The sequence below is a fragment of the Hippoglossus hippoglossus genome, chromosome 18 (genome assembly GCF_009819705.1).
Source record: "Hippoglossus hippoglossus isolate fHipHip1 chromosome 18, fHipHip1.pri, whole genome shotgun sequence".
Classification (NCBI taxonomy): Eukaryota; Metazoa; Chordata; class Actinopteri; order Pleuronectiformes; family Pleuronectidae; genus Hippoglossus; species Hippoglossus hippoglossus.
The window spans coordinates 2,696,667-2,717,765 of NC_047168.1; the positions used below are offsets into that span (position 1 = coordinate 2,696,667).

A 21,099-nucleotide genomic window follows, 5' to 3' on the forward strand; every position below is an offset into this window, starting at 1 on the left:
TTGAACTTGTTTCGGTAAGAGCTCTTGTTTCTGTTAGAGTATATTTGACAGTGAACTTAACTCTCTCGATTAAACTCAATTTTATTTGCCTCCATCCGGCTCTGCTCCATTTCTCCATTCCTCCAACCTCTCCACTCCTTTTCCCACATGAACGAGGGATTAGGGGATGAGAGGAAGACCAATTTGACGGTTTCCATTAGTGATGAAGGACAAGATGAAAAGAGCAGCCCCTGTCTTCCTCTCACTTATGTAATGCACTCAGACACGCACACTCCCTGATCGGCATTAGATGCTAGTTTGCCAGTACTACTGTACCGTACATGAAAAGAATAATATAAAATGTTTAGGTTTAAACGTAGGTAATGCATTCTGGTGGTCCATAAATGATAGCTCCAACTTTAGCGCATGTGGATCCACTACTTAGCTGCTTAAGGAACTATAACTTATAATACAGTAAGCAGAGGAGTATATGAGCCAACTGGCAGCGCATGTATAAATATACAGGGCCTGAAAGACGAGCTGATGGGAACCGGCACTCAGGACTCCGGGTGAGGATTTCTGGCTCCATATCTTCCTGTCCTTTATTTATCTCTGCCACAGCGTATTAATTCTTTTGGGACGAGTCTCACATAAAGTTGAGAGCTTGTCAGAGTAAGCCTCGGCGGTGTCAAGTCATCTGAACCAAGTCATGTCTGGAAGAACTCGTCCAAAGTCATATGAGTCAATTATAAGTCTTTTCTTAAGTCATTCAGAGGAAGTTCAGGTCAATTCATGTAAATATAGTCTCGGGTCTGTCAGGGTATTTTCTAAATTCGAGGCTTTAGTCATTCATGACACGTCTTCAGTATAATTTCCAGGTTTTGCATGTAAGACCACATTAAGTCTCCGGTGTCAAGTCATAGAAGGCAATTTCAAGTTTGTCAGAGCAAGACTCAAGTCAGTGGGACAACTCAATGTCAGCTCTAAGATCAAGTTGGAATAAGTTGCATGTCTTAGTTTCTTTAACTCAAGCCTCATGTCGGCCATATTCTCGGATTTTATCCAGTCAACACTTGTTACTGTGTTTCTCAACTGTTTAATCCCCAAAACAATTCAATACTCTAGTCCAGCCACAGTGTTTTGCAGGGCTCGATGTCGTGAAAAAGAAATAGCTTCTTTACAGCTATTTGGCTCATAATTTTAAAAGTTCTCGAAAGGTCTTTGCTCAACTGGATCCTCGTTCAAAGTCAAAAATCTTCCTGAAATTGATCCCTTTATTCTTTAGTTTTATTTTTTTATTTTGAATCCTCTATTTTGAGTTTATCTCAGCCATCCATCCCCCTCTCCGTCCGTCTATCCACTCAGCTTTTAAATCTGCTCATGATTATGCCATCGTGCCCGGAGCATGATCTCATTCGAGACAGGTTGCCAAAACATCTGAACCGGATGTAAGGGTACCAGTAGCAACCACTGGAAAGTATGTCGCCCACCTCCTGAGAAAACATTCCTGCTTGCATTGTTGTGGTTGTTTTATTAGCGTGCCGTAACCCCTGGGAGGGGTTGAGAAAAGAAAAAAAGTGAAGTGGTGCCCAACCAGGGACAAAGGTTATCCAACATATCGGTCAAAGTTTTCACAAGTTGATGAAAGGGTGGGAGAGTTGGACTGTTATGCAACCAGTAGGATAAAGGGAAATGCTGAAATTTCAGTTTAGTGTAGGGGAATTTAGACCAAAGAAGAGCATCACAGATGAATTGTGAACCTTGCATTTAATATGCCGGTGGACATCTTTTGTCACTTTTGAATTCCCTGTAATCTCTGCAGGCATGAGCTTTATCCCACACTGTGCATTCAGTAGATGTGCTGTGTCTCAGCAGGAAATTGCTGGTGGAAATGAAAAGCTACGAAACCCACACAATTTAGGCCCAACTTCAGGATTTGTCCTTAATCCCCATCAAAGTAAAGGCACAGATTTATCACAATCAATATATCTTTTTAATGGTGACCAATGGTGAACCCTATTACATTCGTGAATTGCGCATGATGATAAAAATAAAAAAGGAAGTGGCTGTGACTCTTCAGACGAGCCTCTCAGAGCAGCTATAGCTTGGCTGTGGAGAAGTGTATGTGATATATATAGAAGTTGGGTTGCTATTTGTGTGGCTCAGTATCACTAACATTGATATCTTGTCTTGTCTTATTTGCTATTTGCCTGGTTACTGTAGGGGCTGTACACATGCTGGATTGGTCTCTCATTGGTTTCAGTGGATTGAAATAAGGCATGGGTTGTGGTTCTGGTTTAGGTCTAATTATACATTTAATATACAATTATACATTTATTACCTTCAGGCCTTAATGAGAACGGGGAAACCCACAGGCACTGCAGCAGGTGTGTTGGGGTGTGTCCGAGCCCACACGGCACACTGTGTGTTATGTCATTCACATTTTGTCACCTCATACCTTCTCACATTCTAGTAAGGATGTACAGTATGTGTCCTTTTAAAGCACATGTGGTGTGTGTGTGTGATCTCATCCACATGTCGCATATCTGTCTTATCTCATACTTTCACACATCCTTCTCAGTTCGAGACAGAGTGTGTGTGTGTGTGTGTGTGTGTGTGCGTGTGCGTGTGTGTGTTAAAAGTTCACTGAGCAGTCCCGGGGGACGTGCGCAGCAAACATCTCTCATTTATCTTTCCCGTCGTTTTTTTTTTTTCGTTTCCAGGAGAGAAAGAATGGAGGGGAAAAGAAAGGAGGGGTGTTGTTTTTGCTAAAGGAGTGGAAAAACAGAGAACGAGGTTTCCACAGAGGGCGTGGCCCGCTGTGTGATGTCATGCAGTTGCCATGGTTTTTTACGGCGTGTGATCATTGTGTGTTCACGAGAGGGTGTTCCTGTCCCACATTGTCAAAGCTGGACAAACAGCCACTCTGCAGCCTGTACGGACACACATGCTAATAATTCTCTGTGTGATGGGATTGGCTGTTAGGGCAGCGTGAGGAAAACAAAGCCCCCCCGCTCCTTTTTACTTCTAAATGAACGACTATGTGCAGGTTCTGTACTGTTCTGATGTGGTTGACAGATGAGTGGATCATAATAGTAACAGCAGACTATTTAATAAGCAGTTAATATGACTATAATAGGCTGTTAAAAGTAAGATATTGCTTATTCTCAGAAACGACCATTTATGAAATCCATACATTTACAAATACAGTATTATCGTAAGAAAAGATCGACATTATGGAAAATATGCTTATTTGTTTTCTTTGCCAAGAATCAAATTTGTTGAACTATATAAGAAACATAAAGACAAAAATGCACACACACAAATATATGACACAGCCATGCATGTTTTGGGGATATTAAGGTTAAGATCTCATACATGCATCTCACAACAGGCAAAAGCTGAATTAAAAAGAAACATAACTAAGATGAAGGAAATAGGAAAGCTATTGTCTGTCCTTTTCATTTTTTGCTGCATTTTATACAATGAAATGTATAGATATTTTTGATATTGAGTGTGATCTAATTATTTGCCTCTGTCTCTTCTTGTCTCCCTCCTCTCTGCACCCTTTCACCCATCTGACCACCCAGTGTGTGGATGTGAGCTGGCCCAGGGGGGCTTCTTCGTGCGGCAGGGCGAATACATCTGTACCCTGGACTACCAGCGACTGTACGGGACCCGCTGCTTCGGCTGCCAGGACTTCATCGAGGGGGAAGTGGTGTCCGCCCTGGGCAAGACCTACCACCCCCGCTGCTTTGTCTGCGCCTCCTGCAAGTAAGTAATAATAATTATTGTGGTTCTAAAATCCTCTTTATGAGTAGAGATGACAAACACTTGATAATCAGCACAGTATTCAATAAATCTGACGTAGATCATTAAGACCAATTATATCTAATATCTCCTCAATGTGCTTGCACTATGCACCAGCAATATACTGATATCTATTGAACTTTATGATTGTTATTGTTTCATAGTTCTTTATATAACGCTGTATAACAATTAAATGAGAAATACAAATATTAATATGATTTTAAGGGAAGTAAAAGGTGATCTTGATTGAGTACTTGAGTTTCATTCAATTGGAGGACTTACAGAATTTTACATTATATCAAAGTCAGGTTAAGTTTTATATTTTATATCTAGTTTATTACTTCCACAAAGGAGGTTACGTTTTCACCCCGGTCCGTTTGTTTGTTGGAAAAATCTAAATGAATCAGACCCATTTGGGAACCGATATCTATAAATTTATGAAAATTGGTGCTGCTTGATTGAATTCAAGGGGACTGCTGGGCTTTAGCAATGCACCCTACACACCTGCCAGTCTCATTCAATGGTGTGTTGGTGCTTTGTAGAAGCATCAAGTTGTTTCCAAAGTGCTTGTTGGAATGTCTGAAACCCGGATTCTGACAAGGTAACACTATTCATTATTCATGCAGAGCACTTTTTTCATAGATTAATCGAGACTTCAGGGCTTTACAGGTCTCACAACACATTTAAATGCTACATGTCATGTACAATAGAAACAGCAAGACACAAGTGAATAGACTAACTGTTCTCAAAACTCATGCATCTTCATCAGCTGGTTGCCTGGCACCTCCCTGTGCTTTTCCCAGGACTAAAAAAACTCAGATACTCAGAAACATATTTTCAGAGGGAAATAATGGCACCAGAATTAAATTGTTTTTTTAATGTACGTTATTGGCAGCACAGCAGCCTGTATAGGGGTCATTTACAAGTACATAGAGCTATATTGCACATACATGTTTAAATATAGTGAAGCTCATGGAGGCACGTGTCAGTAAAAGTCACCTGTTTCTATCCATGTGCATGCTTCTACTGACTGTGCTCTGTGTGTGTGTGCGTGTACTAGAAAGGTAATGGGAGCCTCTCTCAGGCAAGAATTTCAAGTGTGTGGTCATTCAGAGCGGCCCATTTCCATTGCAAGTGTTTTGTGTGTGTGTGTGTGTGGGGGGGGGCGGGGGGGGGGGGGGGGGGGGGGGGGGGGGGGGGGGGGGTTCGTCCTATCATGCCGCGGTGATCCCCGTGCTGAACCTGAGATCAGAATGTTCCAGTGCGGCGTTTGAGGTTTGCAATGTGATCGTCAAACTCCTGAACACCTCCTTAAAACAAACACGGCTTTTGTGACGGCCCAAACACTCAGGTTTATTGTGAGGAATATACAGTCGGGGCAGAGAGAGAGGAAATGCTGCTGGAGATGGGACATCAGAGGGGACTCCAGCTATGAGAGTGTGTGTCTCACAGTCCCAGTGTTGAAGTGATCATCAATAATTCCATCAAATCTGTCTGTTTTTTCACCATCAGTCTGGGTTTCCTTGTGTGTTTCAGTCTGGGTGTGTGTGTTTCTTTTGATTTTTGATTTTTCTTCATGCTAATGCCAGAGTGTACTGTGAAAAAATGTGTGAAAAAGCATATAACACATATATCCCATTGAATTCTAATAAGTCTCACGTGGCTGTTCAGACTGAGGTCGCATTTCAAAAAATCTGATTTAGAACCACATATGAAAGTGGAACCAAATCTGATTTAAAAAGATCAGATTCTATGTGATTTGAACTGTTCACACTGTCATTAAACAATCAGATCTGGGTCACATTGGGGGGGGAATATAGATTCGGGTCTGCTGTGGCACTCGGGCCTGCTGTGTGAACGTAGTCATATTGTTTGTCCTCTCTGCTACCACAGACCAGGCCTTCTCCAGGTGTGCCATGAACTTAAAGCGTGTTCTAAACTTAGATGTAAGGTTAGATAGCTGCAAAAAAACAATAAACTGTTTTCTTTCATAGAATCAAGAGTTGTATCTCCTCAAAAAAATTAAAACGTTACCCAACTAACTACCCGGTGATGGAGATTTATGTCTGCTGGTGCAAATTGATGGGGACGCTACATACAGGCCAAGCTGTGCAATTAAGACTCAACATATCAACCCTAAAAAAATAACTGTTTATGCATGAGTAACCTATAATCTTGCCCCCTCTCAGTTTCCCTGGATGCATTCCTCCCGCAGTAGCTGGCTGTGACAGTGTGGCCGCAGCTCTGATATCACATTTCCGAGCTGTAGGAAGTCGCAGGTGGCAGCCAGTTAAGAGTCTCGCTCTGCCAGGGACTCATTACTCCGTCTGTACTCAACTCTGAGTTTGAGCAGAGTGCCCAGCCAGGAAACATTAACATTTTCTCAATGGGTGTGTAATGCCTCTTAAGCGTTATAATAGTATTTGTCTCTGAAGGGTGTTTGGTTAGTAATTAACTAAAAGAAAACACCTTACCCAGTTTGATATGACTTTTGAGGAAGCTTTTAATGTTGCGTGACGCCCTGAGTCTTGTTTCAGAGGCTCAGAATAAGACTTTTGGGAAAACTGAACCCTTTGGACAAACCAAATCATTCAGAGACCTGATCTGGTGTTCTCTCTGTTTTCATTTTTTTTTTGCAGACAGCCATTCCCGGCCGGCGACCGAGTGACATTTAACGGGAAGGAGTGTATCTGCCAAAAGTGTACCGAGCCTCTGCCTGCCAACAGCCCTGCACCCATACAGGCTGTCCACAGTCAGTACTCTGTTTATGTCCCTGTCTGTTCCCTGTTTAGTCTTTTTTCAAACAGAAACCAGGCCAAGTAAACTTTCTATCCTTCCAACCTGTGTTTTTCAATGCGAGTTTTGTAATTCTCTGTTCCATCCCTTAAATTCGCCCCTTTTCTTTCTCAGGATGCTAAAACATGCAATGGTCTTTTGATTCTTGTATTCATTTATATCAAAGTACCGTTGAGGAAACCAATCGGTGAAAATCATCTTCAGTATCATTTCTTATCACATCTCGTCTCCTTCATCTCTCTGCCCCGTGTGCAGATTGCTGCGGCTGTGGGAAGGAGTTTAAGAACGAACAGTCTCTTGTGGCTCTGGAGAAGCACTGGCACCTGGGCTGCTTCAAGTGTAAAGTCTGCAACAAGGTGCTCAATGCGGAGTACATCAGCAAGTAAGTCAGCTTTGCAAATGAGTCCAGTTTATTTCTACAGCCCATTCCATACGACAAGCATAAGCTACTTTCAGACATGGCCCTAAACTCCAGAGGATCTGTAAGTGTGAACGCAAACGCCCAAGTGAGAGTCTGCACAGTTTCTCCAGCCAGTCCCTTCGTAAAAAAGTCTGGAGGAGCCGATGTGAGAACTGACCAGGGAATCCTCCACGGGATTCATCGCGAGCGTGTGGGTGTGTTGGTGACATTTCTAACACGTGACAGACGCAAAAAATTCAAAATAAAGGAAATATCTCTGCATAAAATTGCGTTGCCATACGCGTAGAGGACACTGTCAAAGCTATGAAGAGAGTTGATAAGCTGGTGTCGATTTGCTTCCTTATGTCCTACCTGTGTCTGCTGCACCACATGTAAACGCATCCTGCTGCGTTGTGCATGTGTGAAAGTCTGGACCCAACTCTCCGGAGTTCCTCTGGAGGTCATGTCTGAAAACAGCTATAGACTCAATTTGCCTTCAAGATAAAAAGCAAAGATACACAATAAATACATGAAATAAACAATATAAGAAACCGATGGACAAAATCTTGTTCACTAAAGATCTGGTCAATATTTTGTCAGAATGCATTGATATTTTTCTCAAGACTTTTAAGCAGGTGCCTGAAATAGAAAATGATGGCACAAACCAGAAGCTGTAGCTTTATTCTGTATTTGGTGTTAAACGGCCCCAGTCTAAGTGCTTTCTCTGGTCTGTGTCTCACCCTTGGCTCGTCCTTTCAGGGATGGCATCCCCTACTGTGAGATGGACTACCACGCCATGTTCGGCATCCAGTGCGAGAGCTGCAAGAATTACATCACCGGAAAAGTCCTGGAGGTAACTGCACTGAAGAAATTGTATTCGCCTATAGCTGTTAGCATGTTAGCATGGTGGGCCTCAAACGCATCCAGGACGGACGAGCAGATGGACGAGCAGATGTGGTGTGGAATTAGAGCGTAGGAAACAAGTGAATGAATAGAGTAATGATAGATTGATGGATATTATATATTATATCATGGAAAGTGCAGGATCCAGCTAATTCTTTTACCAACAGATTCCAGTGTTGACTCCATTTGACCAAAGCTGTCTTTAAAGTGTCATCAGGTCTTATGTCCTGCTAATGCAGATACATGAGAGATGAACACCTCTATGCACAAATCTGAGACCAGTTCCTTTTCATGTGTAACTGTAGATTATTTTTAAAACACTGACATCATCCGTAAGGAAAGTTTCCCATGAGTGTGAAAGGCGAGAGAGCACAGGGTGGCTTCCTGTCCTGCGTCAGTCCCTCTACAGTGTGTGGAACCACTTTCCTTCTTTCTTTGCTCTGCATTTGACCTCACTCTCTACTTCACACACACTGCACCTCTCCTTGCCCCCCCCCCTCAGGCAGGCCATCCTTTCATTGGTACCCGTCTGCCTTTGCAGTTCTGTCCCTGCCGTAAAACAGCAAAGACACACAGGCTGCTGCCCCAGAGATTAAAGACATGTAACACACCTCCTCCTCTTGAAACAACATCGGTGTCCAGTGTTGTACCTACTGGGAAAGAAACGTGCCATTATGGAGGTGATATCATACAGTTATATGGAGGTTTTAGAAAGAACAAGACATGTCACCCCCAGGTTGTGCCTGTCGTTAGGTCATGTGTGTGCATGTATGACCTGATTCGGTGTGTGTGTGTGCCTTTGAGCAGCGTATGGAAGAGAGAGAGGGAGCTTCACTAGAAATGCACCTTGTAAGAAGGCGTATGGGAAAGCAAACAGTAGAGTGAAAAGTCATGCTGGTAGCTGCAGGGAGCAACATCATTTAGTCCAGCAGACTGCACAATGGGGCCAAACACCTGACTTTGGGGTGAGATTATTCCACTATTTGATGCTTAGTTTGAACTCATCCTAGGAATTATATACAATTTCAATATTTTTTGAGAGAGAGCTCTTGGCAATGCCGTGTTTAGATTTATTTTTCGATGAATTCAATAACTCAAGGACGATGGTATATAATGACAAACGAGAAAGAGAAGTGTGTTATCCGATGTGTTCACTATAGGGCCTCATATAATGAAGTCACTCACCTACTGCTGTGGATTTGTTTCATTGTTTTACTACATATTGATGGTGTGGAGTGGTACAACACAATTCCGGCTGCCTTCATGAAAAATTGTTTGGCATGATTGATTATAAATGTCACATTTCGAAGGCTTGTTATTTTTGATGCAATGGGATTTTCCCCATTTAAAGATGATGGACAGTGGTTCCTCAGCTTCCTCTCAGCAGGAGTGTGTCTGGACACAGCTTGAATTTAGCAGATGTAACTTTATAGAGGTTTATCGTATCAGTGGCTGAGATAGACCCTGAAAAAAGTCCGAAAGGAAAAACAAATTAAATTCAAGTGTTGATTTCAAATGGAACAAATGCATTTCTCTCCAGTTCCATGGTTCATTTGTGGTGAAGCTATGATGTATTGGTATCTGTTGTTAATAAATCTTATTAAAGAGAATCATTGACTATATTAAAACTTAAATAAACAATGTCCTGGTTATATAGACTATGATTAATAATCAGATCACCAAAAATATGCCATATAATCAGAATTAAAGGTACAATTTTCCTAATAATGAATATCAGTTCATTATGGTTGGGGGGAACCATACAGCCTGATGATGTCATCCGTGGTCTGTTGGTCTTGAGGTGTAAACATTTAACAAGGCAGGAAGAGATGCATTGAAGTTGGAAAACATTGGAATCAGTGTTTTTTGGTGTGTGAGCTATACAGAAAATAACATACAGGAATATAAAACCGATATATCGAGTTGGACCGTTTCTTGTATAGATCCATTCATCATGTCCTCAAACGTTATGAAAGTTGAATGCTGAATTACTGGAATAACCGTCTAAACAAAACCAACAAAAGCTAAACTCAACTTAAAGACGACCTGAAAGTGGTCTTTTGAATGTAGTCAAAATATTAGAAAACCAAAACACAAACCAGAAGCACCAGAAACTAAATCCTCCAAAGTGGTCAGTCTGATATTACAGCAGGAAGGAGGCAGAGAGATTGACATCGGAGTGTCGGATGAGACTGAGTGAGGCAGGTGAAGCAGCCTGTTGTTCTGCAGGGATGGAAGGAGCTGACATGGGATACGCTCCTTGGGCGGAGCAAAGGATGAGAGGAGGAGGAGGAGGAGGAGAGGAAGAAAGCTTTTAGATGAAGGAGGGGGGTAGCTCTCGCCGTGACCTGGGAACAACGGGGCAGCCTTAAAGGGACAAACAACAATCTGTCTCTCCCACTTCCTCCCTTTTCCTTCATCACACGACGGACTCTCACATTCCCTCCTTTCATAAACACCTATCGGGTTCCAGTGTCTGGAGAGCGGCAGAAACAGAAGAAATGGAAGGAGAGCATGTTTCATTCGTGTGTGTGTGTGTGTCAGTGTGTGTCTGAGAATGACATCATCCACATCCATAACCTTCCATAAATCGTGTTAATTTCTGTGCCTGTAAACAAGAAAAGATCTAGAAGTATGGAATACAGGTGTTATTAGGCCAGTGTGACAGTTTACACAATGACAATCAAGCCAGTTACAACATGTTCTGTAGATGGAGGACAGAAGCTTTACCAGCTCAGCATCACCCCAAGGGAACGGGATATTTCAAATTCTAAAAGTAAAACCGTTGAATCATCGTTTCTGTTGTGCAGCTCCGCCGAGAGACTCTGAGGCTCTCTGGCATCCCGTGTGATTGGCGTTGCACCCAGTTGTCTCTGCGCATAGGCTTTAGAGGCCATTTTCAGCCACTCTACCTGCGCCTCGGTGCACTTTGAAACATCGACTGAGAGACCGAGCGTTCAAAATGTCATGACATTTGGATGGGTTCAAAGAGTCTCCTCTGCGGGGACATATCGAGTCAATAGCTGGATCTGGCGGCAGCGGCAGAGGCCGAGGCGGGCGAATCGAAGCGCTCTTTTATTGTTTCCGTCTGCGTCTCTGTGGCTCGGCTTCTCGTTGCTGTGGCCTTTCTTCACTGCTCTTCTCAGAAATCACCCCTCAGTCAGATAGTGTGAGTCGGTGCTGCGATGCCCCTTTACTTGGATTTGTTTTCAGCACATGGCAGAGGCCGCGTGTAAAATGGGTGTGGCTCAGCTATAGGTAACACGTAAGTTTAATATAAATTAATTCAGGGTAGTCCGGTGTTCACACTGTCTCACAGCAAGAAAGTTCCCAGTTCAAATCCCGGTATGGCTTGGTTCCTTCGGGGTCTCTGTTCTCCCTGTGGGTACTTTGGCCTCCGCCCACAGTCTGAAGACATGCAGATTGGGGTCAGGGGAGACTCTAAATTGAACACCCAATGAGATTTGCTCCAGCTCCCCCAGAGACCCTCAAAAGATAAACTGTATAGATAACGGGGGAAGGATTGGGATATGAAACGGTCGGAACTCGGTGGATGAAGTAAGGATGGATGAATGGGCAGCTGTGGCTGAGGTGGTAGAGGTTGGCAGTTCGATCCCAGTCTTCCCCATCCTTCATGGCAAGATACTGAAACCCCAAATTGCCCCTTCTCATAGAGAAAGTGCTGCACATTACATCCACCATATAAATGTTTGAATGACAATAATTAACATCTTATCATCCATTGGAAAAGAAGATAAATTGAATTTGTTACCCTGCATACCGTAAATTCATCAATTACATTAAAATGTGAAAACTTTACCAAAATACTTTATATTTGTTGATGGAAAGGAGGAGAAGAAATATTAGTCTTTTCAACAACAAGCTAGCTGATGCATACTGAGGCCGTGGGTGTGAGCGTGCGTAAGAGGACAATGTGCTTTTAAAGATTGAACAGAATGGATTGGACTTCTGCTGCGATGCAGAGAGAGTAGAGGAACAGACGGATTTAAAATTAGAAAATGAGGTTGATGACCGTGAAAAGAATCCCAGATTTCCTGTGTGTGTGTGTGTGTGTGTGTGTGTGTGTGTGTGTGTGTGTGCGTGTGTGCGTGTGTGCGTGCGTGCGTGCGCTCACCAAAATGTATTCCAATCTTCTAAATGGATCACCTCCCGTGCCTGACTGGTCCCTGCAATTGCGAGATGAGGGGATGGACAGAGCATTAGATATGACGTCTGCTTCAAATTCCTCAAAGTCCACAGTTTCAACTATAAACATTGAACCTGGCTGACCCAGCTTTACCCCCATTTCTAAGAAACAGCCAATCAGCAGCTTTCTCCAATCCATCCTCAACCCCTTCTCTTCCTTGACTTATCAGTCCTGCAGGACGTTGAAAATGATAATGTTCCCCCTCATGCAACCTGTCAAAGGAAGGATTTGATTGCAGTACTATCTCCTTTCCGGCACTCTCATGCTTTCCATGTTGGAATTTCAATCCAGTTCCAACCTTTTTATCTCCTGGCCTCAGTGTTTCTAAGTCAACTTCCTCTCTTCTGTTCAGTCTCTGTCCATTTATCTGTTTCGGTTCGGTTCAAATATGAGCTTTTGGCATGGCTTCCACAACATGCTGCCAGTTTATCAAGCACCTGACCCTCTTTTTTTTCTCCCTATAATACCGGGATCTAGAGTCTCAATTCTGGTCAGTGCATGTCTCTGGTTGCCTCCTCTTTCCATCTGCTGTCCATTTGGTCCAGATAACAATTAAGCAGGGTGTCATCCAAGAAACAGGGTGTCGACATCCTGTTTTTTCTGGTATCGTTCTGGGCTGAAATGACGCAGCAAAGTGCAGGGCCCCGCAGACGGATTGTGCGTATTCAGGCTGCGGTCGAAGCCAGATGTTGTGCCCTTGGGAGCTGGAGATCAGCGGACATCAGATGATTGTTTTGCAAAGAGAGAGAGAAAGAATGATTTCATCCTGAAAAGCTCCCATCTTGAGTAGTTTAACCTTGAGTCCATTAATCAGACATGTTTTAAAACAAAGAAAATCTGCCAACAGTGAGATAATTCCACTTATCTAATAGGGTTTGTGTTGCCATAACACAAAACAAGACAGAATAAGGCGATAATGCTGAGAAAATCCCTCCTGAGTGAGTGCAGTGGTATTTAGATTACCCAACAGACTGGAAGACTTGTGGGAATGGGGATGTTTATCAGGTTTTGGGCCAATAGTTTGTTAATCTCTATAAAATGATTCATGTGAATATATATAATCTGTAGGCGAGGGACAAGAATTTGGGGCCGGACGCCGTTAAACAGTCCGTGTGGAAAGCAGAAGAGGTGGAACACATTGACCGAAATGTTTAAATATATCTGCGTTCAAATGCAGCTAGCTGTTAATAGAGATTAGTCAAAATGTCTTCTGGACCTAAAACACCTACAAAGAGTATCACTGTGTTTTTGTGTAGAGAGAAAGAGTCTTGGCCCGGATATCTGCTGTCTGCACTGGAAGCCCCATAATATTGGCTGCTGCCCCAGAGGCTCATTTGTCATCAGACGATAGCCAATGGGCTCTGAGATTAATAGTTTGTTAGTTTCAATCCCTGAACCCACTTGGAAAATCTTGTCAGGAAAAGAAATAACTCACCACAACCACTTCTTCTTCTCAAGTGCCCTTGAGCAAAGCAAATGCTTCCAGTAGTCCAACATTTCAATCAACTCAACTCAATCAGAAATTGACGGTGAGGAAAAAAGACCCTAAAGTCCACGTGCACAGTAGTAAGTAAGTACAGACACCTTATCCTGAGGGACCCCATGGACATTAAATATACCCAAGAAGATCCGATAGGTTCGTCGAGCTGTCTTCCTCTAACAAGAGGGTCGCGGTTCTATCGCAGGCTTTAAGTGGTCATCAAGACTTGAAATGCTTGATATAAATACAGACCATTTACCATTTATCATTGGAGGCCCAGCTCATCTTAGGTCATGGATTAGGTCTCAGTTACGAGGAACTAAGTGGATCCCTCAAGACCTCCGTATCCCAGTGCCCTGTGGTTCAACAAGTCCAAAAGCAATCAACACCATAACCGTAATACAATATAAGAGGCACATCTGTTCTTACTGTGACAAGCCCCACCCCTCGCAGAGCCTTGTGGATTCCTCTTCAAGCTCCGGAGATAACATGTGACCCCCCCCCATTAGCCTCTAAATGTCAAGCCAAGTGGTGGCAACTCCGTCTTGATCAATGGTTCAAACACCGCAGACTTTTCTACTCTTTCAGTTTATTGTTAAAGGACGATTTCACAACTGATGCTGAATCATTGATGAATGAGGATCAGTTAAGTGTTTAAGTCTTTTTTGTTTTTTTTAAGTCAAGTTGTTTAATTCTCATTGTAATCTTTCGCCTCTCTGCACTGAATGCAGCCGCACTGCTTCTTACTCAAAACAAGTGCTCCACCTTATGGCTAAATAATAAAACAGCTTTTCTTTGTCGTCCTTTGTAGCTGGTGGCACAGAATCTGAATTACTTTGAGCCTATTAATGCTTCATCAGCTATTTTAAAGAGCTAAATATGACATTTAAAGTGATTTGGAGATAACATGCTCATATTTTTCATACGCTAACACTAATGTCTGGATCATTTTGTGGTTTAGACGATAGATGTTAGGTGTGCGAGCGAGATAATAGAATATTTTCAATACCATGATGCATTCGGACTGATGACACAGAGCGTATGGCAACATGTTGGGCACTGAGCTGTGAAATCAGTCACCAGTGTTCTCTTGTATCTCAGTTATCCACTGGACTGTAATGTAATCCGTGTTGTATCAATGTCTTCATTATTACCTCTGTACATGAGCCCAATCATAACCTCATACTATATTATGCTTCATTTCCCAACAACTGCCAAGGTAGTAGATGGGCAAATACAGTGTATCCATCCTGCATGTATGCATGGCCTGCTAAAAGTAAAAACTACGAATATTCAAAATGATATATAATGTGTGGAAATCTGATAAATCACAAGACAATGCCAAATCTAAATCTATTTTCAAGTAAAGATTCCCAGTTAAATTATATTTTTTTAAATAAAGCAGTCTATGTCATAATTATGAAATTCTCTTACATCTCTGATTTGACTTGTGTTCTTAAATACTTTAATAAAACTCTTGAACTAGTAAGACTAGATAAGTAGATACTAAATTAACACTAAAGTACATTAAATTAGGAGTACATTTTTATATATATTTGTAATAGTGGGTTAGGATAATATGCTCTCAATTTGCATTATTTAGATACCTCTCTTGCAAGGCCCTGAACTTTGAGCAAGGGAAACACTGAATATCTTCAGTAGCCCTTTGATAACTCCTGTGAAGAGCTCACACCAACAACATATCCTGCACTGTTCTAACCTTGTCTGATTTCTTGCTGGACAGGCTGGAGAGAAGCATTACCACCCCTCATGCGCCCGCTGTGCCCGCTGCGAGCAGATGTTTGCAGAGGGAGAAGAAATGTACCTGCAAGGTAAACAGTTTCGGATTCAAGGTTCTTCATTGTAGCTCTTAACGTTCTGAGTAGGTGGTGCAACTGCTTCAGCCCAACCACAAAGCAATCGGCCCTAAAACACACGAGTGTCTATTCTTAGACGATAAGAAGCTCGGGAGCTAATGGCGGAGTGATGACAGACTTTCTTGGTTCACTTTATCTTTCCTCTCTTATTCCAGTCTCTCTAAAGCCCCGGCACCTGTCTGCGGTCTCTGTTTCCTCTCACTCACCATCAGCCGAATGTCAGCATTAACCCACTGCGATATGGGTCTTCTTGATCCTAATGAACTGGGTTAGCAGCTTAGTGAATGAATCATACCAGCACAGTCACAGAGATGTCGGTAGCTGCGGCTGTGATCCTGACACAAAGTAGCAGCTGGTGCAGTTTCCTCGGGTGCTGGACTTTCTTCAACTCCTATCGCTCTACTATGTCTTATGACTTTATAATATATTCATTTAGTTGTGTAAATAACTTGTCTTACTAACTTCCTTTGAAGTTTAGTCAAAGGTTTCCGTAATATAAATGATCAGTAGCTTCATTTGTAAAAGACAGAGTCACAGCCATGTACTCTGAAGCCAATGGAAATGCCATTACTTACACATCAACCAACCACCATGGCCACCGTCCCTCAAGTATACACTACTACAATATGAAGGGACAAGTGAAATGCTGCTGATGTTCTATGACGGTTTGTGTCTTTGTCTCTGTGTCCTCAGGATCGGCTATCTGGCATCCCCCATGCAGACAAGCAGCCAAGCTGGATGAGAAGAGTAAGGTGGGTGGGAAAAACTACAGAGCCACATTTGTACACTTGTCCAAACTGATAAGATGCTTGTCTTATCTCTGCGAGCCCAAAATAGATCCACACGAGACAACAGAGCCCCGATTCTTAAAATGTTTAACTTAAGGGTTGCACGGGAAGATTTGAGGGTTTGGGATTGTTTTCTTTGAACTCCCCTGATAAACCATGAAACCGATGACATTTTTAATATTTTATACTTTATGTAACTGCTGCTCTAGACCTATTTGGCTTTTTTTTGCCAAGTAAAGAGCAAAAGATGAATGTCTGCTTAAGTTTGAAGGCTGTGAAATACAGTTGTATCTAATAGTGATCAGGCATGGAAGTGGGCTTTGTCCCGATTCACACTTGATACTATATTTTATAGTAGGCCCTATACAGCTTTAACAGACTGTTTAGAAAGAAACAACTGGAAAAACGTTGCATATCAACCTCAACTATAAAAACCTTTTCATTTGAAGGGCTTTAATGGATAGAGTTATTTATTGTCCATACTGACTTGGATGTTTACCTCATTTTGTTGTTTTTCCAGTGTGAACACAGACTCAAAAGCTCGTCTGGCAGTGGGATACAGTGAGAAGGGTCGAAAGCAATATTGATATTCTTTTATTGATCGATCAGGTGGTAAGCATTGCCAGTGGAATATTCAGTCTGCTTCAGCAAAGCAGTGAAATTTGCCTCATCTCATTGTGAATTTCAGACAATTGGCCGTGTAGCTACCTGAAGTATTTTGAAGTTCGAAGTACACAGGCTGCACTAAATTCCCATGACATAAACATAACCCACTTTAACTCTACCAGAAATACCTTGAGGCTTATCAGGTGCAACACAGAGGCTGCGACGGACCCTTCACAACAAACAGGAGGAGGAGTTGACTCAGTTCGGGACAACCTACCATAATTTTTTCGATATGATGATCATTAGCCTTGCATCGAGTATCTACCCTTCCCCCATCTCCCATCCTCATTCCTCATCATAACCCTTCTCCTTCCCAGAAGCAGGTGCGGATACAGCTCAATGACGTCCCTGAGCAACAGGTCGGTGCTCCTGTGCGTCCCTGCACCCACCCCCCACCCCCACCCCCACTCAACCCCCCTCCTTTCCCCAACCACAAACATCTGCTGCATGGGTTGATCCTAACTGTTGACACCGAGTGCTACATTCATACACACTCATGGGCCATGAATACTAAAGACACCACATGTTTCAGTCCACTTCTCATGTGAGGCGGAGCACACAGACGTGATTGGTCGGCGACTGATGATGCTGTATGCGGGTGCGCATGTACAGGGACGGTTTGATGAATGATCAGAGATGACTGATGTGACAATATACCTGCATCTTCAGGATACATCGTCTGTATCTGTAGAGGGTGACGCACAACTTGAACAGAGAGAGTGGACATATCTGACTTGTGTAAGGAGGACCTCTCTTATTTTCTGTCCTATCTGTCCAACATTTTCGAGCGGAGTTAGCGTTTGTGTTTCCCGATAGCAGATGTTTTCCATCTCAGTCTACAATTTAGCAGATTTCTTACATGTACAGTTATTAACAGGGGAAACATCTTTATATATGGATTGTGACTGAGGCAAAATGGAGCTGCTGAATTAGAGGCAGTTGGAGATGAGTTTCATTTTGTTGTTTTGTTTAATCAAAGCTACTTGAAATTCCTGAATACAAATGTATAGCGCTGGAAAAGAGCAGAAAGAAGTAGGTCTCCTTTAAGGATGAAACTTTTATCATAAACTGTATTTTTACTTTTCAAATTTTAATTTGTTTTCAGGGGGGAACGTTCACCTGCTCTCTTCAACTTGTGCGCTTTTACAAAAATGCCCACAGCCAACACAGTTTCACTAATAGATCTACAGTGGGCGTCTGTGTTCTTAAGAAAGCGAGAGAGAGAGAGAGAGAGAGAGAGAGAGAGAGAGAGAGAGAGAGAGAGAGAGAGATTTAGGTGTTAATCTACCTTTTTCTCGACAGTTGAGACCACACAAAGTAGGTTCGTCCCTGTTGAGGCCGATGATGTTCCTTGTTATTCAGCCCCATCTGCACATTCATATTTGTGACTTCCTATGTGAACGTACAGTACAGTGCACCGGGCTGAGGTTATTAGGATACTTATTTCTCAGAGTTTTTAAAAGGCTGATCATTTTCAAAGACTACATCCGAGTCTGGTTTCCAGAGTTGGAAAGTTGCATGGATTTGTCAAAAATACTAATTTATCATATGAAAAGTTAAAAAACGCACTTTTACAAACAGCAGTGCTCCTCACCACCCTTTTGAGAATGGGTTGTAAGTTGAATATTTGTGGTTTGAGTGTTGGTGAGATGAAACAAGCAATTTCATAACAGGTTTGAGTTCAAAGTCCGAACTAAATGTCTGTTCACACAAAGCATGAGCTTGGGTGGATGAGCGATAAACAAACACAATACTATTCTCTGTCGTCTCCATCAACCTGTGATTAAAAAGTAGTCGTGTGTGTTACAGGTGACCCGGACTTCATCTGAGAGCATCACCTCAGTCCCAGCATCCAGCGCCTCGGGCTCTCCCAGCAGAGTCATATATGTAAGACTTCACCAGCAGGGGGCAGCAGCTGCATATAACTTAGTTTTGTGCCATAGCTCAGTACAAAACCATCTGAAGAATTTGTTTCATACATCTTTTTAAAAGAGGTGTAAATGCTCTGAAATACCAGTGAGTGGTTATACTTGAGTGTTTTTATCTTTCTCCTCCCAGGCTAAACTAGGAGAGGAGACGCTGGACTACAAGGACCTGGCTGCTCTTCCAAAGACCAAGGCCATTTATAACATAGACAGGCCTGACATGCTGTCCTACTCTCCATATGTCAGCTACCCATCTGAGGAGAGGCACTACGGAGAGGTAGACCAGCTTCTCACCGTTCCCTGCGTTGTTTTTCTTTTCACTTGCCTCTCTATTCCAGTAATGACTAGAATGGCACCCAGTAGAGTGCATAACTCTGCCAACGTCCAACAGTCCCCTTAATCTAATCAAGCTGCAAATCAGCTCAATATGATTATTCCAATTAGTAGCACTACATAAATATGATTATTTTTTTATTCCATGAATCATTCCCTGGCAAATCAATTAAAATGTCCCAAAACGCCCTATCCCAGTAAATTCAAGAAAGTGATAGAAAATTCCTGGATCTGCCTCCGGATTTGTATCAGCACCAACATTTTATGGGTTCCTCCCTGACTCATACCACAAAGTTTCATGGTTGATCAATTTAGTAATGTTTGTGTAAACTTTATTACAATCAAACCAACCAACAAACGCAAATGGACATGGGTAGGGATAGCAGTACACAGTACAATTAGCCATCAGTGATGCTAGCTGCGGTTACTCTTTAAATATAGTTTAGTATTTTTAATATCAGACCTTGAAATGGAGCCCTTTTACATTATGGTTAAGTATGTTTACTTCAGTTAAGAATACTACTCCACTCTCTTCTTTCCTTGAAGAAGAGAGTCCCTATAATTATGATTATATTATTTTACTTCAATATCAACTGCTGTTGGTGAATTGGAAATTGAAAGATGTATAAATGCAGAATGAATTGTTTATCAGTTAGCTTCAGCTAAGACACTGAGAAGTTAATGACCCTTTATTGACTAATGACGTGGCTGTTTTTCATAACAGTGGTTCTTATCAATTGTGTTGTCCATAATAATGTCGTTGAAATTGAATGTATATTACTAAATGATTTGTTCACCAGTTATACATTTAGATTACTCTAAAATTTATAGTTACCTTTCGAGAGGTGATTTATTTTTTGAATGAAGTAAAAAACAAATTTGGAAACATAAACACTCAACAGATTGCTGTAGTTTTGCGTAAATTTCCTTTTCCTGCCTCTGTGTTACCTTTTCATTTTTCACTCTGCTATCCCTCCATCGTCCTCCCTCACCCATTCATCCACGCCATGCTCCATTCTCTCTCCCCTCACACAACCACTCCTGTGCAGTGCAGTCACAGCCCTGAGCATGTAAAGCCAACAGTGGATGTTGGACCCACTTCATTCATTTCATCCATGCATCAGGAATGTCCTCACACTGGATGTGATTACTCACTGGCATTGAATGATCACTCTCATGGTTGGATGGTTAACTCATATAACCTCACATATGAGTTCGTCCTAATCATTGGCTCTCTCCCCCTCTTCATTTGCAGTCCCCCCAGCTACTTTCTCCTACTCCTACCGAGGTAATATAATGTATCCCTGTGCATGACACAACCTCGAATCAGTGTGACCTGTGTGTGTGTATGTGTGTGTACAGTGGAGTTTTATTACTATAATTGGGAAGTATTTGGTTTACTAGTAAACACAATATAGGGCCGAATGAATGAAGGGAAACAAAACAGTGTGTAAGTCAGTTGTAAACAGACTTCAGCAATTAACTCGAATACACTGTTTATTAAAATGAAGAAAAATGGTTAAAACAAGTAACGCAAAATTCAGTTTACAATCAAAAGGAATTATCCTTAATGTTTCAGCATTTTGAAGCAAATTTACAATATCCTAGAATTTATTTTCTATGAATTTCATTTTAAACTAATACACCAAGAAAGAAACAGCAGTCGTTGGTCTATTGTAATTCCTCCCAAGTATAGAAATAAAACTATGTCACTAATATGCATCTTTTTCACAACAAAGACGTTGAACAAATTAAAAAAATAAAGGGATGAAATGAAGAAGTGACTTCAGTGGTCAGTTTGCTCAGCTGACTGTTCTGTTATGTATGTCACTGATACTGATCGCCCTTAGGAACATTCACATTTTTGAACCTTATTTGTAGCTTTGCAGATGCTTTTAGATGAATTTATCTTCAAAAACATTTTTAAATCTGTCT

At 42.0% G+C, this 21,099-nt stretch overlaps 1 protein-coding gene across 16 annotated transcripts in view; it reads left to right on the plus strand.

The window, feature by feature from the left end:
• The window catches only part of ablim2 (actin binding LIM protein family, member 2), an 80,281-nt gene that overhangs the window by 36,220 nt on the left and 22,962 nt on the right, over positions 1–21,099 (plus strand). For 10 of the 16 annotated variants that reach the window (XM_034615104.1, XM_034615120.1, XM_034615103.1 and 7 more), the window contains exons 3-12: positions 3,570–3,753; positions 6,429–6,541; positions 6,841–6,967; positions 7,745–7,838; positions 15,320–15,407; positions 16,146–16,204; positions 17,224–17,265; positions 18,716–18,793; positions 18,965–19,108; positions 20,420–20,452. In XM_034615104.1, coding sequence (XP_034470995.1) covers positions 3,570–3,753; positions 6,429–6,541; positions 6,841–6,967; positions 7,745–7,838; positions 15,320–15,407; positions 16,146–16,204; positions 17,224–17,265; positions 18,716–18,793; positions 18,965–19,108; positions 20,420–20,452 — 962 coding nt within the window. The remainder of the gene's footprint in view (positions 1–3,569; positions 3,754–6,428; positions 6,542–6,840; positions 6,968–7,744; positions 7,839–15,319; positions 15,408–16,145; positions 16,205–17,223; positions 17,266–18,715; positions 18,794–18,964; positions 19,109–20,419; positions 20,453–21,099) is intronic. The other 6 variants (XM_034615105.1, XM_034615111.1, XM_034615115.1 and 3 more) reach the window with 3 other exon arrangements.